General features: G+C 33.5%; 1 protein-coding gene across 1 annotated transcript; it reads right to left on the bottom strand.

Moving 5' to 3' along the window:
* Nucleotides 1-12087: 12087 nt before the first annotated feature.
* LOC128993896 (GPI mannosyltransferase 2-like) lies at nt 12088-14989 on the bottom strand. Its single transcript, XM_054417974.1, has 2 exons — nt 14892-14989; nt 12088-13645 (listed from the first exon to the last, which is right to left on the bottom strand). Exon 2 carries the CDS (start codon nt 13611-13613, stop codon nt 12102-12104), a length of 1512 nt encoding a protein of 503 aa, XP_054273949.1. The 5' UTR covers nt 13614-13645; nt 14892-14989; the 3' UTR covers nt 12088-12101.
* Nucleotides 14990-15802: the final 813 nt, after the last annotated feature.

The following is a 15802-nucleotide window of genomic DNA, read 5'->3' on the forward strand; positions in this document are numbered from 1 at the left end:
CCCTTCACATACAACACACTTGGTTATGTAAATTACATAAACCAATGTAAACCAAACCATGACAAAAGTTTGTCCATACTGAATACCGTACATAGGCTACTGTACCCACATCTTTGCTTCCCAATTTATGGTGACCCACTTACTTGTTAATTAATAGTTTTATGCTGGTTGTTTTGAAACTGCAGCCATAGATGAAGTAATATACGTAATGTTATTTAATATTATTGATCTATTTTTATTTAATCTGCGCTGCACACCCATTGTTAGATAACTCTTATTTGGAGTAATATCATATGCATAGACAATTTTTTTGAAATTAATAACATAGGTACTGTGCTATATATGTTTTTCAATGGTTTTGCAAAAGTTTGTGTATAGTAATGGTTAAAGTAATGTCAAAACGTAAAATTTCAAAATTTAAAAAGATCTTAATTTTTATGTATTACTTATTAATTTTTATTAAAATTCCATTGTAGTACGGTAACTCAATAGCTGTAACCATCAGTGGAAATATCTATGAATTCATAATGTGTTTTTTGGACATTTAAAGTACCAGGTTATGAATTTAATTCAGTTCATTTTGGTTTATGTTTTTAATTAGGCCTACCATAATATTTATAATTCTTACTTTTGAAAACCCTATTATTCTTTAGAACCACAAAAATATTATTATTTATTTTCAAAACCTTGCACTTTGCCATAACAACAATTTTGTAACAAAATTTATATGTTGAAATTATAATTAAATCTGTTCCAACTATGGTACCTACTAATTTTTTTAAATTTTATACATTAATTAACGGTACTAGATGTTGCTCGGCTTCACTCGGGCTAAAATGGCCATTTGAATTAATTTCCCCCATATAGAGAAGTAATAAGCTATAAAGGAGTTTGCTTTATAGCTATATTTGCATTAACTGTAATCACCTAAGTTAATTTAACATATGGGAATACTGAAGCCAAATTAAGGAAGGACTTTTTCGTTAGAATAATTAACGCCAGGAGCTTTGAACTACTCTCTCTGGAACAACATGCATAATGTTTTCATCAAAACATACCTTCTTCTGCTTTTTCTTTGCTTTTTCTGTTTTCCTTTCACTTATAACAGTACCAAACCAAATTTGCCAATCGTTCAGTTGGTTTACTCATAACATTGAAAAGTATTAGATATATAAACCATCTTAAAGTAGCATTAAGTAAACGTAAAAGCTTATTTCGCGACAATGTTCTCTGTCACTGTCTTGAGTCTCCACAAGGTTCTGATTTGATATTATTGTTGATTTTTGTTATCCCTTCTTTTTAATATTTCTTGGGCTACCGATACTAATTTGAATTTTTTACCTGAGTTCTGTTCTGAGTTCATCTTAGCAGGCAGTCCTGGGAAGTTATTCTCATCAAGCTCTGTAGCCTGTAACACATTATTAGCATTTTCAAAAGACTAGGAAAGGACAATACACATCATTATGAAAATAAATAAATAGACAGTTTGTTTTGGCATGATAACAAATGAAAAACAACACAACTGATCAGCTGTTATGATTTTATCTTGCTAGCTTTGTCAAAATCTGCTGGGAATTGGCTAAGTATGCAGGTTTGCTCCCTGTAGTCGTAGTCTATTAACTTTAAACGAAAACTATCACCGTTTTACAAGAAATTTTACAATGGTTTAGCTAATTAACGACTATAATTTAGTACATGTTATTAGCCAAATCATTGTAGTTATAAAGTTTTTGTATAGAAAATGTCTACTGTTTTTTGAGGCTACGAGTTTTATTTTTGACTATTAATATAACAGTATATAATAGTCAATCGTTTTATTCCCTATGTATTTTGAATGAATTAGCATGAGCAATAACTCATCGAATGTAATAAAGTGCTAACTTTAAGCACTTACTTGTACGATTTGTCTTAACCGCTTGTTATTGAATTTGGTATTTTTATTATGTAAAATATCCTGATTTTTAATTAAATAAAAAGTTTGGTAATCGTTAGTAGGGAACTGCCTTGTTTTGAGGTGCGAAAACAAGAGGAAAAAGCCGATTTTCAAAATTAACTTTAAACTGATTTTACTCGAAACCCACATTTGGATAGAGGAACTAAACCTTAATTCATAATATTAGGCAAGTAATTTATAAAAAATTCTGGTCTGGGGGGTTCGGGACCCTCCTGAAAAATTTGTGTAAACTAAGTCTCCAAAATGGCAGTTTTATACCTTTTCCTTCTCCAAAGTTAGTGTGACAAATTATTTTACGCTATGTGTATGCACTACTGTATTACATACAGTAAAAAATATACTGTATGTATATGTATGCCCGAGGACTGGGAAAAAATATACTGTATGTATATGTATGCCCGAGGACTGGGAAAAAACATGTAAAATCATTATAAAACCTTAAAATCTTTTCAATAATGTTTAAGTTAACAAACTTTTACATTTTTAAGAATTTAATTGGAAAAGTATGATTTCATAGTTTGTTTTTGATACAATCCAATAGATTTGGGATCATTGATTTCCCTTGCACTCCTTCTATTTGTTGTGTTTCACATATTCTTCACATTGTTCTCCATTTATTAACATTTTTAATTTTTCCCAATATCTCTCCTTCACTTATCATGTTCGTTCAAGTTTCATTATTTAAACAGCAATTTCTTGGATTCAATTTTATTTCAGTGTATATTTCGGATCCACATTTTCTGTTTGTTACAGACAATAATTCCTTCACTAACTTCGCTCCGTATTGTTTGTCATGAAACAGAAAACAAATTATGTTGTAAAAATAAGATTTTCTTAATATAGTAAAATAAACTAATCTTCAAAAGAAAATAAGAATTTATTGGTAATATAGTGAAGTCAAATAAATTAGTGTGATATACCATTGACTATTTCAAAGGTGATACATTTAGAATGATTTTCAATTTACATTTTGATTTTTGTTGTCATTAGTTTCAGTTACTTATGTTGTATTTGTTGTCAAATAAGTCACTTACAATAACCTTTTCTTCCTTGTTCTTATCCATTAGGCCTACTGAAGTAAAATTATTAAAACACTTATTTACCCAAAATTTGATGGCAGTTTTGTTAGTTTTGGCGAATTTCCCATATAGGGAATAAGCTAATACCGTAGTACTCATGGTAAGACTTGGACCCGGGACCGATTTATTTTTCATTTTGAGGTCCCTAGAGGCCAAAAACACCATCCGTTCAAATTTATATATATATATTTATATATGTATGTGTCCGTTAGCGCGATAACTCAAGCAAAAATTATCCGATTTTGATAAAATTTGGTACAAAAGTGTAATCCTACGTTAATTCCAACGAGTTCGCAATCCAGCATAATCGGACCATGGGAACGGGGGTTCATGGGGGGTTTATGGGGTAATGGGATTTTCCCATTTTTGACCATAAAAACAAAAAATTTTGCAATTTATTTTCAAGCCCTTATGTAGAGCTTAAAATAAGAAATAATTTAGTATATTGAAGTGCTGTTGTTATGCCTAACGGTCACGGAGAAAATTCAGAAATAGTGTAATTGACAATTCCCATGTTATTCTTATGGAAAAAATGAAAATTTGTTGTAGTTTACTTGTTTATGAATATATATTTATAACATTTGGCAAATTTAGGTACTATTGATGTATGGTCAAAAAACACTTTTTACCTTCCCCGTAGCAGCAAACCTAACAACCTAAGCACTTGTTAAATCTAATGTTATTTAAATAGGGAATACTTAAATATGTCTTATTTATGGAAATTCATCATGCCAAATTTCAGCCCAATCCGTCCAGTAGTTTATGCGTGATTGAGCAACACACACACACACAAACACACACACAAACTCACAAACTTTCAGATTTATAATATTAGTAAGATAAGATTTTAGTAAACATGTAATCAGACAGGTTGAAATTAGCTTAGTCTGCAGGTTTGCTGCGGCGGGGGTATTTACATTTCCACCACAGTATTGCTGCACAACATTATTAAAATCATTGACTTTGGATTTTTATTCTTTATTTCATGCTATTTATTTTTCATCTAGATGCACCAGCTGTAAATAAAAATGCTGTTTGACAAGAGCACACTCTAAAGAGTGTATTTTGAATCGACTGAAATGTTGCAAAATTCAGTATATATTTTCAGATTTAATGGTATTGGATCTTCAAGTATTTTTGTAGTAGCATATTTAGACGTTTTGTAGAAATATTACTTTGCAAGTAATTTCCTCAATAAGTTAAAAATGTTACAAAATTAGTTTGCCAACAATGGTAAGAATCTGTAACTCATATACAAATGAATTGATTTACAATCTGATCGAAAATTAAGTTCTTAGATCTCACTATTGAACACTAACCCTCAGCAATACATATATCTGTTTTTAGATTTTACTGTGTCCATTTGCCATTACAATCTCCGTTCTCATTCTCTGCAACTCTCAAGCTTCCTTTATGAAAGCAAGAGGGTAATAAATATCTCTTACTTAGATTATAGGGTACACTTAGAATATCATGAACAATGAATACTATCAAATACCTCCGCCGCAGCAAACCTGCAGACTAAGCGAATTTCCATTTGCCCGATTGGATTTTCAATTAAATCTATTTAAATAACATTATGTTTAACAAGTACCTAGGTTTGCTGCTACAGGGAGGGTAATAAAGTGGGCTTTTTAGTAGAATATCAATAGCTTAGTATATAAATAAGGTAATTTGCTAAGTTTGATCAAAATATATCTGTAAACAAGCCAACTGAAACAGTTGACTTATTCTCCATAGCATGGTAATTTTAAATTTGAATTTTTTCTGTGACCAATAACTGTAAAAAAAACCCTTTAATATACTAAATTAATTGTTTTTTAAGTTCTAAAAAATGGTACTAAGAGATATTGGGAATTCTTTCGTTTTTAGGGTCACATATGAGAAAAACCAATTTTACCTCATAAAACCCCCCGTAAAACACCGTTCCCATAGTCCAATCAAGCTGGTTTGCGAACTCATTCAAGATTATCTTGCCCTATACCTTCAAGCCAAATTTCATAAAAAAAAAATTACTCAAGTTATCACGTTCAGGGACACACACATACACACATATAATTTGAAATAATAGTGTTTTTGGCCTCTGTGGACATCAAAATGAAAAAGTAAATTGTTCCCGGGCCCAGGACTTACCATGAGATCTACAATAATAGCTAGCCTACTTCCCTTTAGGGAAATTCGCTAAAACAACAAAAGACCTTTTAAAACTATTATATTATATCAATATTTCTCTCTCTTAAAAGTAAAGAAAGTAATGTACCGGTACTCATAGACTTCCCAACTGAAAGATTAACCTCACAAAATGATTCCGATTCTACATGAAATATTATAACTCTTAGAAAAGTTAATTAGATTTTAAAACCCCACCTTTTTTAACTCCATGGATTATCAAACTTAATTTTATAAAGCTAACTTACAACTGTTTTTACGTTTTTCTTATAAAGAAATCACAAAGAATCTTGCAAACTTCAGCCCGTGCCATCCACCAGCATCAACATGTATATCACTCTTTACCTTAAGTAAATTTAGTTGAAATATTTCAGATGGTACAGAATCACAACTATCTCTGAAATTCTAAGACAAAACAAAGAAGAGAGATAGTAATACCAGTACTACACAAAATGCAGTACAGTAATACATCGGCTGCTGTAAAACTGATATCATAATGCTTATGTTTCTTCCTTTCACCTAAAAAAAGAGGTTTGACCATATTATTTATGGTCTCAAATGAAACTCAATGAACTTTTAACTCAATGAACAGAATTCAATTCTTGCATAATTCTAGTTTTAAATTGAAATACCGGTATAAGGCCTAACAGCAAACAAACTTTTCATGAGGTTAAATGTAGGTACTTGGAGGATTTATGGTATTTTTTTGTTTAAAGTTCACCTAAATGCGTTCAATGTGCTACAATTCAGATATGATTGAGAAACAGTGCTGTTGATAGTCGTGCTGCTTGCGTTGCACAATTTTCGCTTTACCTGATTGATATTATTTATAGTACAGTACTTAATACTTACTACACAGAGATTTTTAAACTACTTTATAAGAAACCTCTACTAATATTTATTCTGTATTTTACTCACACTTTTCATCCTTGTGTTCTCTTCTGCACCAGCATAAATGATGAATATGAAATTGGTTGTTTCCATGGTTTTAACTAATTTGAAAATGGAAAAAACCTTGTTTTATTGAAGTGACGACAACTGAATTCAATTTTACTTGTTAGACTACTCCAGTTTAAATCAAAAATTTTACTTTCATTTTTTATATGACATAAACATGATAATTCCCCATTTTTGTAACCCATATTTTAGGTATTTCAATAGCTACTGGCTTTTGAATTTTTTTTCTTGAAGGGATGGGTATGGTAGTTTTATTGCTATCAACCTGATTGATCAAAGCTGTTGACACTATCTCCAAACTCCATCCATGTTATGCACACATTACTTACCAATGTTACAACCAAACCAAACACATAACTTCATTACTCAATTAACCCATCAGTACACGCTTGGCTATTAGTTACACCAGTACACACGTGCGGACTAAAACACTCTTTTATATACCTAACTAGCTGTAACCCGCGGGCTTTGCCCCGTTTAACTTCTTAATTTTCAAGATTATCTCGTTCGCATGGCTCAATCACGTCCTGGTTGAAGTTCGTTCGCTACGCTCACTCACCTTTAGGTTGGAGCTCGTTCGCTGCGCTCACCTGCCTTCAGGTTAGCTCGTTCGCTACGCTAACTCGCCTCCAGGTTGAACGTCCACACTAGTGAGTACTACGACTATCCACAGTACTATCCTAGTAGTTAGACCAATTCGTTAATACCAAGGCAAGAATGTAGTTCGGATTCCACTATTAACTGTGTAGGTCCCTTAGTTGTCATTATCTGTTTAGGCTAATAAATAAAAGCTGTGTCTAAGGAATATGTCGGCCTAAGTCACTAACAAGACTACAAGATCGCGCCACTCATCCTTCACTCATATTTGGGTTAAAATATGCACATAGTGGCGTCCCCATCTTAAATAAATGATAATAATTGATAAATTTCAAAATAATTACAAATATTTCAAATTGAATACGTTGTGTTGAAAACCAATCAGTCAATCGCTGGCCTGTTCTTCATCGTTTTGAAACATGACGCACCTAGCTTTATACCCTCCTCGTAGCTCAGGGCCAACTGATGCCAAGACGGTCAAAACACCGCAATTGTCCTTGGAAAGGTAGTGGGTGAAGGTGGATGGGCACGTCTAATCATTCGCTGATTCTTACTTGGCGGGAGAGGCAATTTTTTTTAAATATGTTTGTAAATTAACGTACGTGTATACTCAATGCTATAACGAATTTAATCGTCCTATCAGGGTGGAAAACAACTGGAATAGTAGAGATTTTTTTTCGGCAAAAATGTTCCGGATTTGCTAGGTATAAACAGTGATGGAATAAGGAATTTTATATTGACCTCAGACTTGAACTAGATGCGTCAGATGCTTGACGGAGACTTTAATTTACGAACAAACCTCGTATTAAAGTAATGTTTGAAGGGGGGAATCACTCTCATAAAAATAATAAAATTAAAGCACCCAAACTTATGTTCACCTGTCCTGATTCCATGTTCCGAAAGAATGTTCGGTAAACTCTTGGAGGTTTTCAATGAGTCAAAGTTGTGTACTCCGTTGTGCAGTCCGTACATGCCATTCTGATGTGAGGGTAGTCCAGTCAATAAGGCTGACCTGCTGTTGGAAAAACTATGTTTACTGGAAATATTCCTGTGCGACACTGTCTACAGAGTTTTAAGCCAAAAGTACACAAGAAAATTGGAAAAACTTACTATTTAAAGTGCTGGCACCTCAAAGAATTTTTAATGGGATGTATTGGACATTTTATCAACAAAAGACTCTTAAACTTGGTAATTAAAATTATTGTATACAAATTATTCACTTGTGATTTTGTGAATTTGGCAAGAAAAATTCAGTGCTTGAAAGACTTGCATGACATTCATAATTCCACAGCCGTATTTGAGAATCGGCGATTAAGGAAAACCCGCATTTAGGTAGTTCTCATCGTTTAAATAATTGTTTGTTTAATCTTACTAATATTATAAGTGAAAGTTTTTTTGAAGTTCAGTCACGCATTAACTACTGGACGGATTGGGTTGAAATTTGGCGTAATGATAGCTCACATTCCCGATTAACATATACTGTAGGCATATTCTTATCTCAAAAATCTTTTCGGGCTTCGCCCCAGTAGCTCTGTAATTCCCAATGTTAACCTTATGAGTATAACATTTAGTCAGCTGTTTCAACTAAAAAAGTTGGTTCTATGATATGCAAAATCATTAAATACCCCCGCCGCAGCAAACCTGCAGACTAAGCGAATTTCAACTTGTCTGATTACATTTTTACTAAAATATTTCCATAAATAAGACATATTTATTCCAAATTTAAATAACATTAGATTTAACAAGTGCTTAGGTTTGCTGCTACGGGGAAGGTAAAAAGTGTTTTTTGACCATATGTCAACAGTATAGGATGAAATAAATAAATTTGCCAAATTTTATCAATATATATCCATAAACAAGTAAACTACAACAGTTTTCATTTTCCCCATAAGAATAACATGGGAATTTTAAATTACACATTTTTTTAAATTTTCTCCATGACCCTTAGGCATACAACAGCGCTTCAATATACTAAATTATTTCTTTTTTTAAGCTCTACAAAATGGTTGAGAAAGAAATTGCAAATTTTTTTGTTTTTAGGGTAAAAAATGGGAAAAACCCATTTTTACCCCATAAAACCACTGTTCCCATGGTCCGATTATGCTGGTTCGCGAACTCGTTCGAATAAACGTAGGTTTACACGTTTATACCAAATTTCATCAAAATCGGATCATTTCTGCTCAAGTTATCGCGCTAACGGACACATATATAAATATATATATATATGAATTTGAACGGATGGTGTTTTTGGTCTCTGGGGACCTCAAAACGAAAAAGTAAATCGGTCCCGGGTCTAGGTCTTACCATGAGACCTACGGTAATAGCTTATTCCCTATATGGGAAATTCGCTAATAAAAAGTTATAAGATTTACCAACAGGGTAAACAGCAAATTTACAAACAGCACTTTTAATTGTTTTTTGCATTTATGAAAACAGCTAATTTAAACTAAGCAGCAACAAAAAAACTGTGAAACGCAATGAGAACTGTCAAAGTAGGATTGTTTACGGTTATGTTTATGTTTTTAATTCCATGAATAATTTGTGATGTTTTGCGAATTATTAATAAATTATTTTTCTCTGTTGTTTAGGTAAAGTGGTAGCAGTGGTCCCTAGGGTTGGCGGCGCCCCCTCCCCCCCATGAGTAATAGTCACATTCATATATTTTAATACTATGTTAATACAAATAGTCACTGCGCGGCGCCCCCTCAGCCACGGCGCCGGGTGCAGCTTGCCCCGGTTGCCCCCCCCTTCGGACGGCCCTGAGTGGTAGAACATTATGGCTATGGTATATGTGTAATACCGGTACCATAGTATACCGTAAATTTAGAGAAGCGAATTTTATCAAACTGTGTCCTCCCCCATTACAAACGCAAAGCTTGAGTATAACTGCAATAAGTAGTTTAAACTTATATGTCAACCCCGTACGAAGGACGGGTACTCTGCTAGTATCTGAATATTTAACCTTTACTAATTAATTTGTATAAAATTCCCCATTCTTATAACATTAAATAACATGGATCATAGGTTACTGTATTTAAAATTTAGGCCTGATCATCTGGATCGTCAAAAGGATTGATTTTCTTTAAACACCTAATTAGCTGAATTTTTTACTATACAGATCTACAATGATGAGATTTACGATGCAGTCTTAATTGATTTGGACATTGGACATCTACACTGTAGTGGCAAGTATCTCAAGCTGGCAGAGCTTCAGTGTTGTTTAGAATAATAGTTTATAACGTTATTAATTAAATGCAATTATATATATCACCAAAAGTTAACTATTGCACATAAAATTTACCAGTACCTAGGAGAGCAGCTGCTTACAGATGTGTAAGAATTGTTGAAGATGAGGCTTCTTTTTGCCAATGCATCCAGATTGGGGATTCGTATGACGTTATTTTAATACGTTTTCATTTCAAAACCCCCATCATCGGCTGGAATAAATATTTTAGCATTTTAACTTCAGACTTAGAGACAATTAACGAAAATGGTGGTTTGACCAATTTTCTCAGTTGTCAATAGTAATCTTAACCTAGAGAATGAAGTAAAACATTTCGGGATAGTAACGGGAAAACGCTGCAAGACGTTATTGATAGCTTTTAAGCTATGATGGCATTGGTAGCTGTGGTGCCTATGCTATTAATTACATACTTACTCTATTTTTAATTCAACTTCTTATAGAACAAAATATTCTATTTTTGATAGTATGAAAACATTTTTGTTCAACAGTAATATTATACTTTGAACAACCCACCATTTTTCTGGCGGAAATAATTTTTTTTGTTAATGAGCCAATCAAAAGCCCTAAATAAAAGTGAATAAGTTGCCATTTATTTTTTTTATACTGTACATGAATTTTCCACCAAGCAAAAAAAATATTGTCACCGGTCTACATTTCCAGACACGGAGTTTCTGACTGGAACAGGTGTAGGTCCCCAGATTTTGCTAAATGTCTTTTATAACTTCCTCCATACCACAAAGAGAATACTTAATCTACCCACGTAACAAAATTGTTGGACTGAGTATCTAACTATGAATAAAATTGCAATTTTAAATGCATTTACCTAAAATTATAAGAACATTCCAAGCATCCTCAGAACAGCGGCACCATCCTAATAGAGTGATGCAAATAAGTAACAATTTGTTAAGAGAAATAAGCTTCTTCTGTTTCGGCATTTTGGAAATTTCCTTTGAATAATCCAACACGCAGTGATTCACCTCACTGCAATCACATTTTAATTACCTAGCAACAATTATTTAGAAATTAAAATATTTACTCATTCATAACATCAAAGTTGTTAAGATTGCTATTCAGTTGACAGCTCTTACAGAGAAGATAAAAAGAGATTATGCTATGCCTTATCTCTGCAAGTGCAAACCTGCAGCAGTGATCAGCAATAACCCTGTATATTTTCTCATACCCCCATTGCAGCAACTTAAGCTACCCAATTTCCTGCCGCTTTATTAAATTTTATGCTTTAAAAAATTGTATACCCAAACCTAAAATAAACAAGATTGTGCTCAATAAGTACCCAACTTTGCTGCTTCGAGGAACTCAAAAATGTTTTACAAGTATGAAAGTATTAATTTTTTAAAAAGTAAATAAAAAATAAAAGAATTATATTTTAAACTACGAACTTTCAAGTGATTATTTTTTGCCCTAAGACGCTAGGCACGAGCCTGGGATTGTTTTTCATTACTTCAGGCTAGACCTAGGGGTTGCGGCATTCACAAAGATAACATCCATTGGTGATTCTGCGGGATTTGAACCCTCGACCTCAGGGACTTAAGTCCCGTGTTGTTACCTTGACCAGCTCGCTCCCCCTTCTAGTGATTATTAGATTTAGTGTGAGTATGGTGTTCTTAATTGTTTATCTTTAAGCTTAATTTAATAAAGAATTTTTATTAAAACAAGAAGTATAATAACCCTCGACTATATCCTGTCCCAAACCAAAAGTTACTAATAGGCCTAATTAGAACAAATTTAAACCGCTCATTTTTGGAGCAGTACTAAGGACGTACCATTAAAGGTACTAATGCAAGCAGTTCATATCTATTAGTAAGAACAACAGAGAGAAAGTTATAACTATTCTTACTTATCTCTTTAAAGTACGAAGATAGAATAGCAATAAGATATTAAAAATAAAGTTAAAGTATCAAAAACCCAGGTAGGATAAGGAAAGATTATAAACAGAAAATATTCAGATTATTATAAATATGAATTCATCTATTGATTGATAGAATACATTTGGTGATATATTTTTTATAAATATTGAGATCAATAAAAAAATATTGCTCTTTTCATACCGTATCACTTTATGACTTTGAATAGCCTATTCAAACTAAGTCCATGGAAGGAAATTACTAAATATAACGGTGCCTATAATAAAATATGAATAAAAATACATTCTGATACAATGAGACCAAATATTAACCGGTTTATCTGTTAAAATAACAGTTCTCCAAACACTAGCTATGTTTTCTTTTGTCTCTACTAAGCTATAGTTGTTGGAGCCACTTGTCTTCAGTCTACTGGAAATCACATCACTTTTAGTGCCACTTTCAGTCTTGTAACGTAAAGCCACAAACCAGTAAAGCACTGGGCAAGAAGAGGCAATCATCCTCGTTGTTACTTGAACATGGACAAAAAACATGCAGAATATTGTCAAAAACACAGTGTGGACGACAAAGACAAAGAATTCAGGTGTCAACTCTTGTTGTTGATAATTAACACGGTATGGACTTTTTAAACCTAAAGAAAACAGAATAGAGGTGTTTTCAAGCATGAAAAGATATGAGTGCCTCAAAATTAAAAATATTACAGGCGATGCTAGTACAAAATTTGGAATTTGCTTAATTTGATAGTATTTAAGAAAACCGACATGCCAATAATGGTTTTGTACGTATGAGTACGAGAAAGGTATTTTGTGGTTACACCATGGTGGCGAATCTGAAGATGGAGTCACAAATCCTTTTGATTTTCCAAACTCATTCAAAAATTCTGGTATATTTACTTTGCTCTTGCAAAAAGTCATGTAAGCATATCCTTGGAACATAATAAATGGAGCAATAAATACTATGGTGCAAATGCATAATTTGCATAGTTCAACGATCATAGTATAGAATGAAGAAAAGTTAAATTGATATTTTAGTACTTGTAAAATATTAAAGGCACGTTTTATACATTTATGAGCAATATATCCTAAATTCAATACACCGTTAGAACGAGCACAGCTTGACAAACCCAATGCAAAACTAGACAACAAGTCTCTTTCATTTTCTACACAAAACAGCATACCCGAGAAAGTGAAAAAGGCAAAACAACTTTCTGAATACGGAGCAGTGAAAAATATACTGGCTGGGTTCACACAGAAAAATAATGCAGATTTATACGCGAGCGACTCATCTTTTAGTACTTTACACGAAAGCTCGAAGAGCTTGATTGATGCACTCACAAAGAAATAAAAGTTAATTGTCAAAGCAGACAGTAATACTGTTGAGTAGTGATTCAATACACCATTTAAAATGACATCTAAAACATTTGCGAGAATTCTAGCAAAGAATGGAAACATTGGAAAAAATACAAGTGTATTTTCATAGGTGTAGCCGTAGTGTGCAATGTGAAGAAAGTATTGAGCATCCCATCTCACTAAGCCTCCAAATACGTTGTTAATGATTTCATCGGCAAAAGATATGTTGATAGTAGTTGGCTGTGGGAAGATGTAGACTCCAGCATCATGGTCTGGTAAAACTACGTTGGAAATCCATGATAGGAAAATAATAAAAACACGAGAGCTGATAGCGAAAAGTAGCACTTTTGTCTTCAAGTCATTGTGAGTTGTAGCTGTCTTCATCTTGTTAAAACTAAGTTAAATCAATCACTGACCTGCAAAAATAATAATTTTGATTACAATAAAATTAGTATAAATTAAAATTGATTGTCTTGTATACTGTAGGCATGTTTTCCTTTCCCTACGATTTTTTATCAAGACATGAGTTGAACTGACTTAGATCTGATTAGGCTTTTGACTTGCAAGTAGGACAACACACAAGTTTTCCCTTAGGAAGCCAGGATATTTTACAGGTTCTGTTAAATGTCACACTTGATTTTGCAGGATGATTGTATGTGCTCATCGTATCTGATATGTCTTGGATATCAGTAAAAAGGCCTACAACAAAATGAAGATGCGAGGGAAGAAGGAATAACCAACCACACATTAGTGAAATAGGCTCCGTGGGAACGACACATACTTAGTACGTTTACCTCCGACGTAATCAGGGATGGGGAGAGTTCAAGGACTGCCACGCTTGGGATTAAACTAATTTTCAGTCATGAAGAGCTTGTATTTTTGCATTTCTGTTGGTTTTTTTTTTTGGTACTTGTGTAGTGGTGTGCTATGTCCTAGCCATCGGGAACAAGTGTAGTGAAATTGCAAGACAATAAACTTAAACTATGAAGTTCCTGAAGTTGTACACTGTGGAACGGTCACTGTCTGTAGGCCTACAATGCAAGTTGGAAAGAATACAAAGATAGAGTTTTAAGGAATGCAACAGCAAACAGGATTTGAATCAATAACTTAGCTATTCCCGGGATTTGGACTAAAAGAAGTTAATTTGTAAAATTAAAAAAAATTACAAATTTCTTATTGTCTGCTAAGACTTTGGGGGATGTTATCAGAGAGCACAGATATGTGCTCTCTAGATGTTATCCCAAACGCATTTTTTTCTGTTTATAATTGGTTCATGTGAGTAGCCTACGTGACTATCTCAACTTGTCAACTTAAACGTGAATGTGGCTAGGCCTAAAAGCTGAACTTAAGTTATAACTTCACTACCTACTCTCAACAATAACTTGTACTCTGCCATTGCTTTCTGAGGTAAACTAAATTCAAAATAGACTAGGACTAGGCCTAACTTATGACGCGCGGGTTGTCCACGCCTTGTGACAGGTGGTAATCCCATCCTCACTACAAGCGTACATGACACTACACTACATTTTATTTTATGATATGTGAAATAAGATAAGTACATTGCCAGAAACGTAGGCTATTTTAGTTAAAGGCCTAGCTAGGATAGCCTGCTGCTTCAGGTAACAGATGACAGCGCAAGCGCAGGTTGAAAGGAATAATTACCACAATCCACATTTGCTAACAAAGTAACATTTTTGAAGAACAAATAATCATACTAAACAAGTTATAAAACGAATAAAAAATCTAAAAGAGTTAACAAACAGTATAATTAAAGGCAGAGGATACACGTCCGGTAACCGTACGTGGATTAGACGTCCGGCAATTACTGTCATAACCTAACCTAACCAACCAAACTTGCTGATAATGAAAAAATCTAATTAAGGTTAAATTCTTTCTCTATAAAAAAATTATAAATGCCAAAAATTCTAATAAAAGATGTACAGTTAAGAATAAATGGTATTCAATGCAAACTCTTCGACAAAAAGTTAAAGTCATCAATGAGATTCGAACCCTGGGCCTCTTGCATATCAGCCGAGCACCTTACCCACTACACCACGACCACCGATGGCTGAACGTTGTATTGTTGTGGTAAAGGCGTTCCAGGCTCCCGCAACCCCATGACGTCATTGCCGTACGCCTTATCCACGTCCGGTTACCGGACGCGTATCCTCTATGATAATTAAAAAAACAGTACCTAGCAGACAAATTTGTATACACTATTAAAAACAGTAAACAAACACAAAACAAACTTAACTTAGAGAATACTTTTCTTCTTCTCTCCCACAGCCTAAGAGTTTAAGCACAGACTACGGAAATCAAATTACAGTATTATATTGTCTGTGGTTTGAGGTTTCGATTAAAGATTAGGGGTTTCATAGTTCATTGACTTTAAAAGAATTGGAATTATTGACATAACTTCAGTTTTGGTTGACTACTCAATTCCCGGCGTACACTTCCATATCTGTTTCTAGATCTCCAAAAAGCGTTTGACAGCCTAGACCATAACCTACTTCTCCAAAAAACATCAGCCCTAAACATCAAAAACAAAGCTCTAGATTGGATAAAAAGCTACC

This window comes from Macrosteles quadrilineatus, unplaced genomic scaffold (assembly GCF_028750875.1).
Source record: "Macrosteles quadrilineatus isolate MER2022 unplaced genomic scaffold, UCM_ALF_1.0 Scaffold_1__1_contigs__length_201487025, whole genome shotgun sequence".
Taxonomy (NCBI): domain Eukaryota; kingdom Metazoa; phylum Arthropoda; class Insecta; order Hemiptera; family Cicadellidae; genus Macrosteles; species Macrosteles quadrilineatus.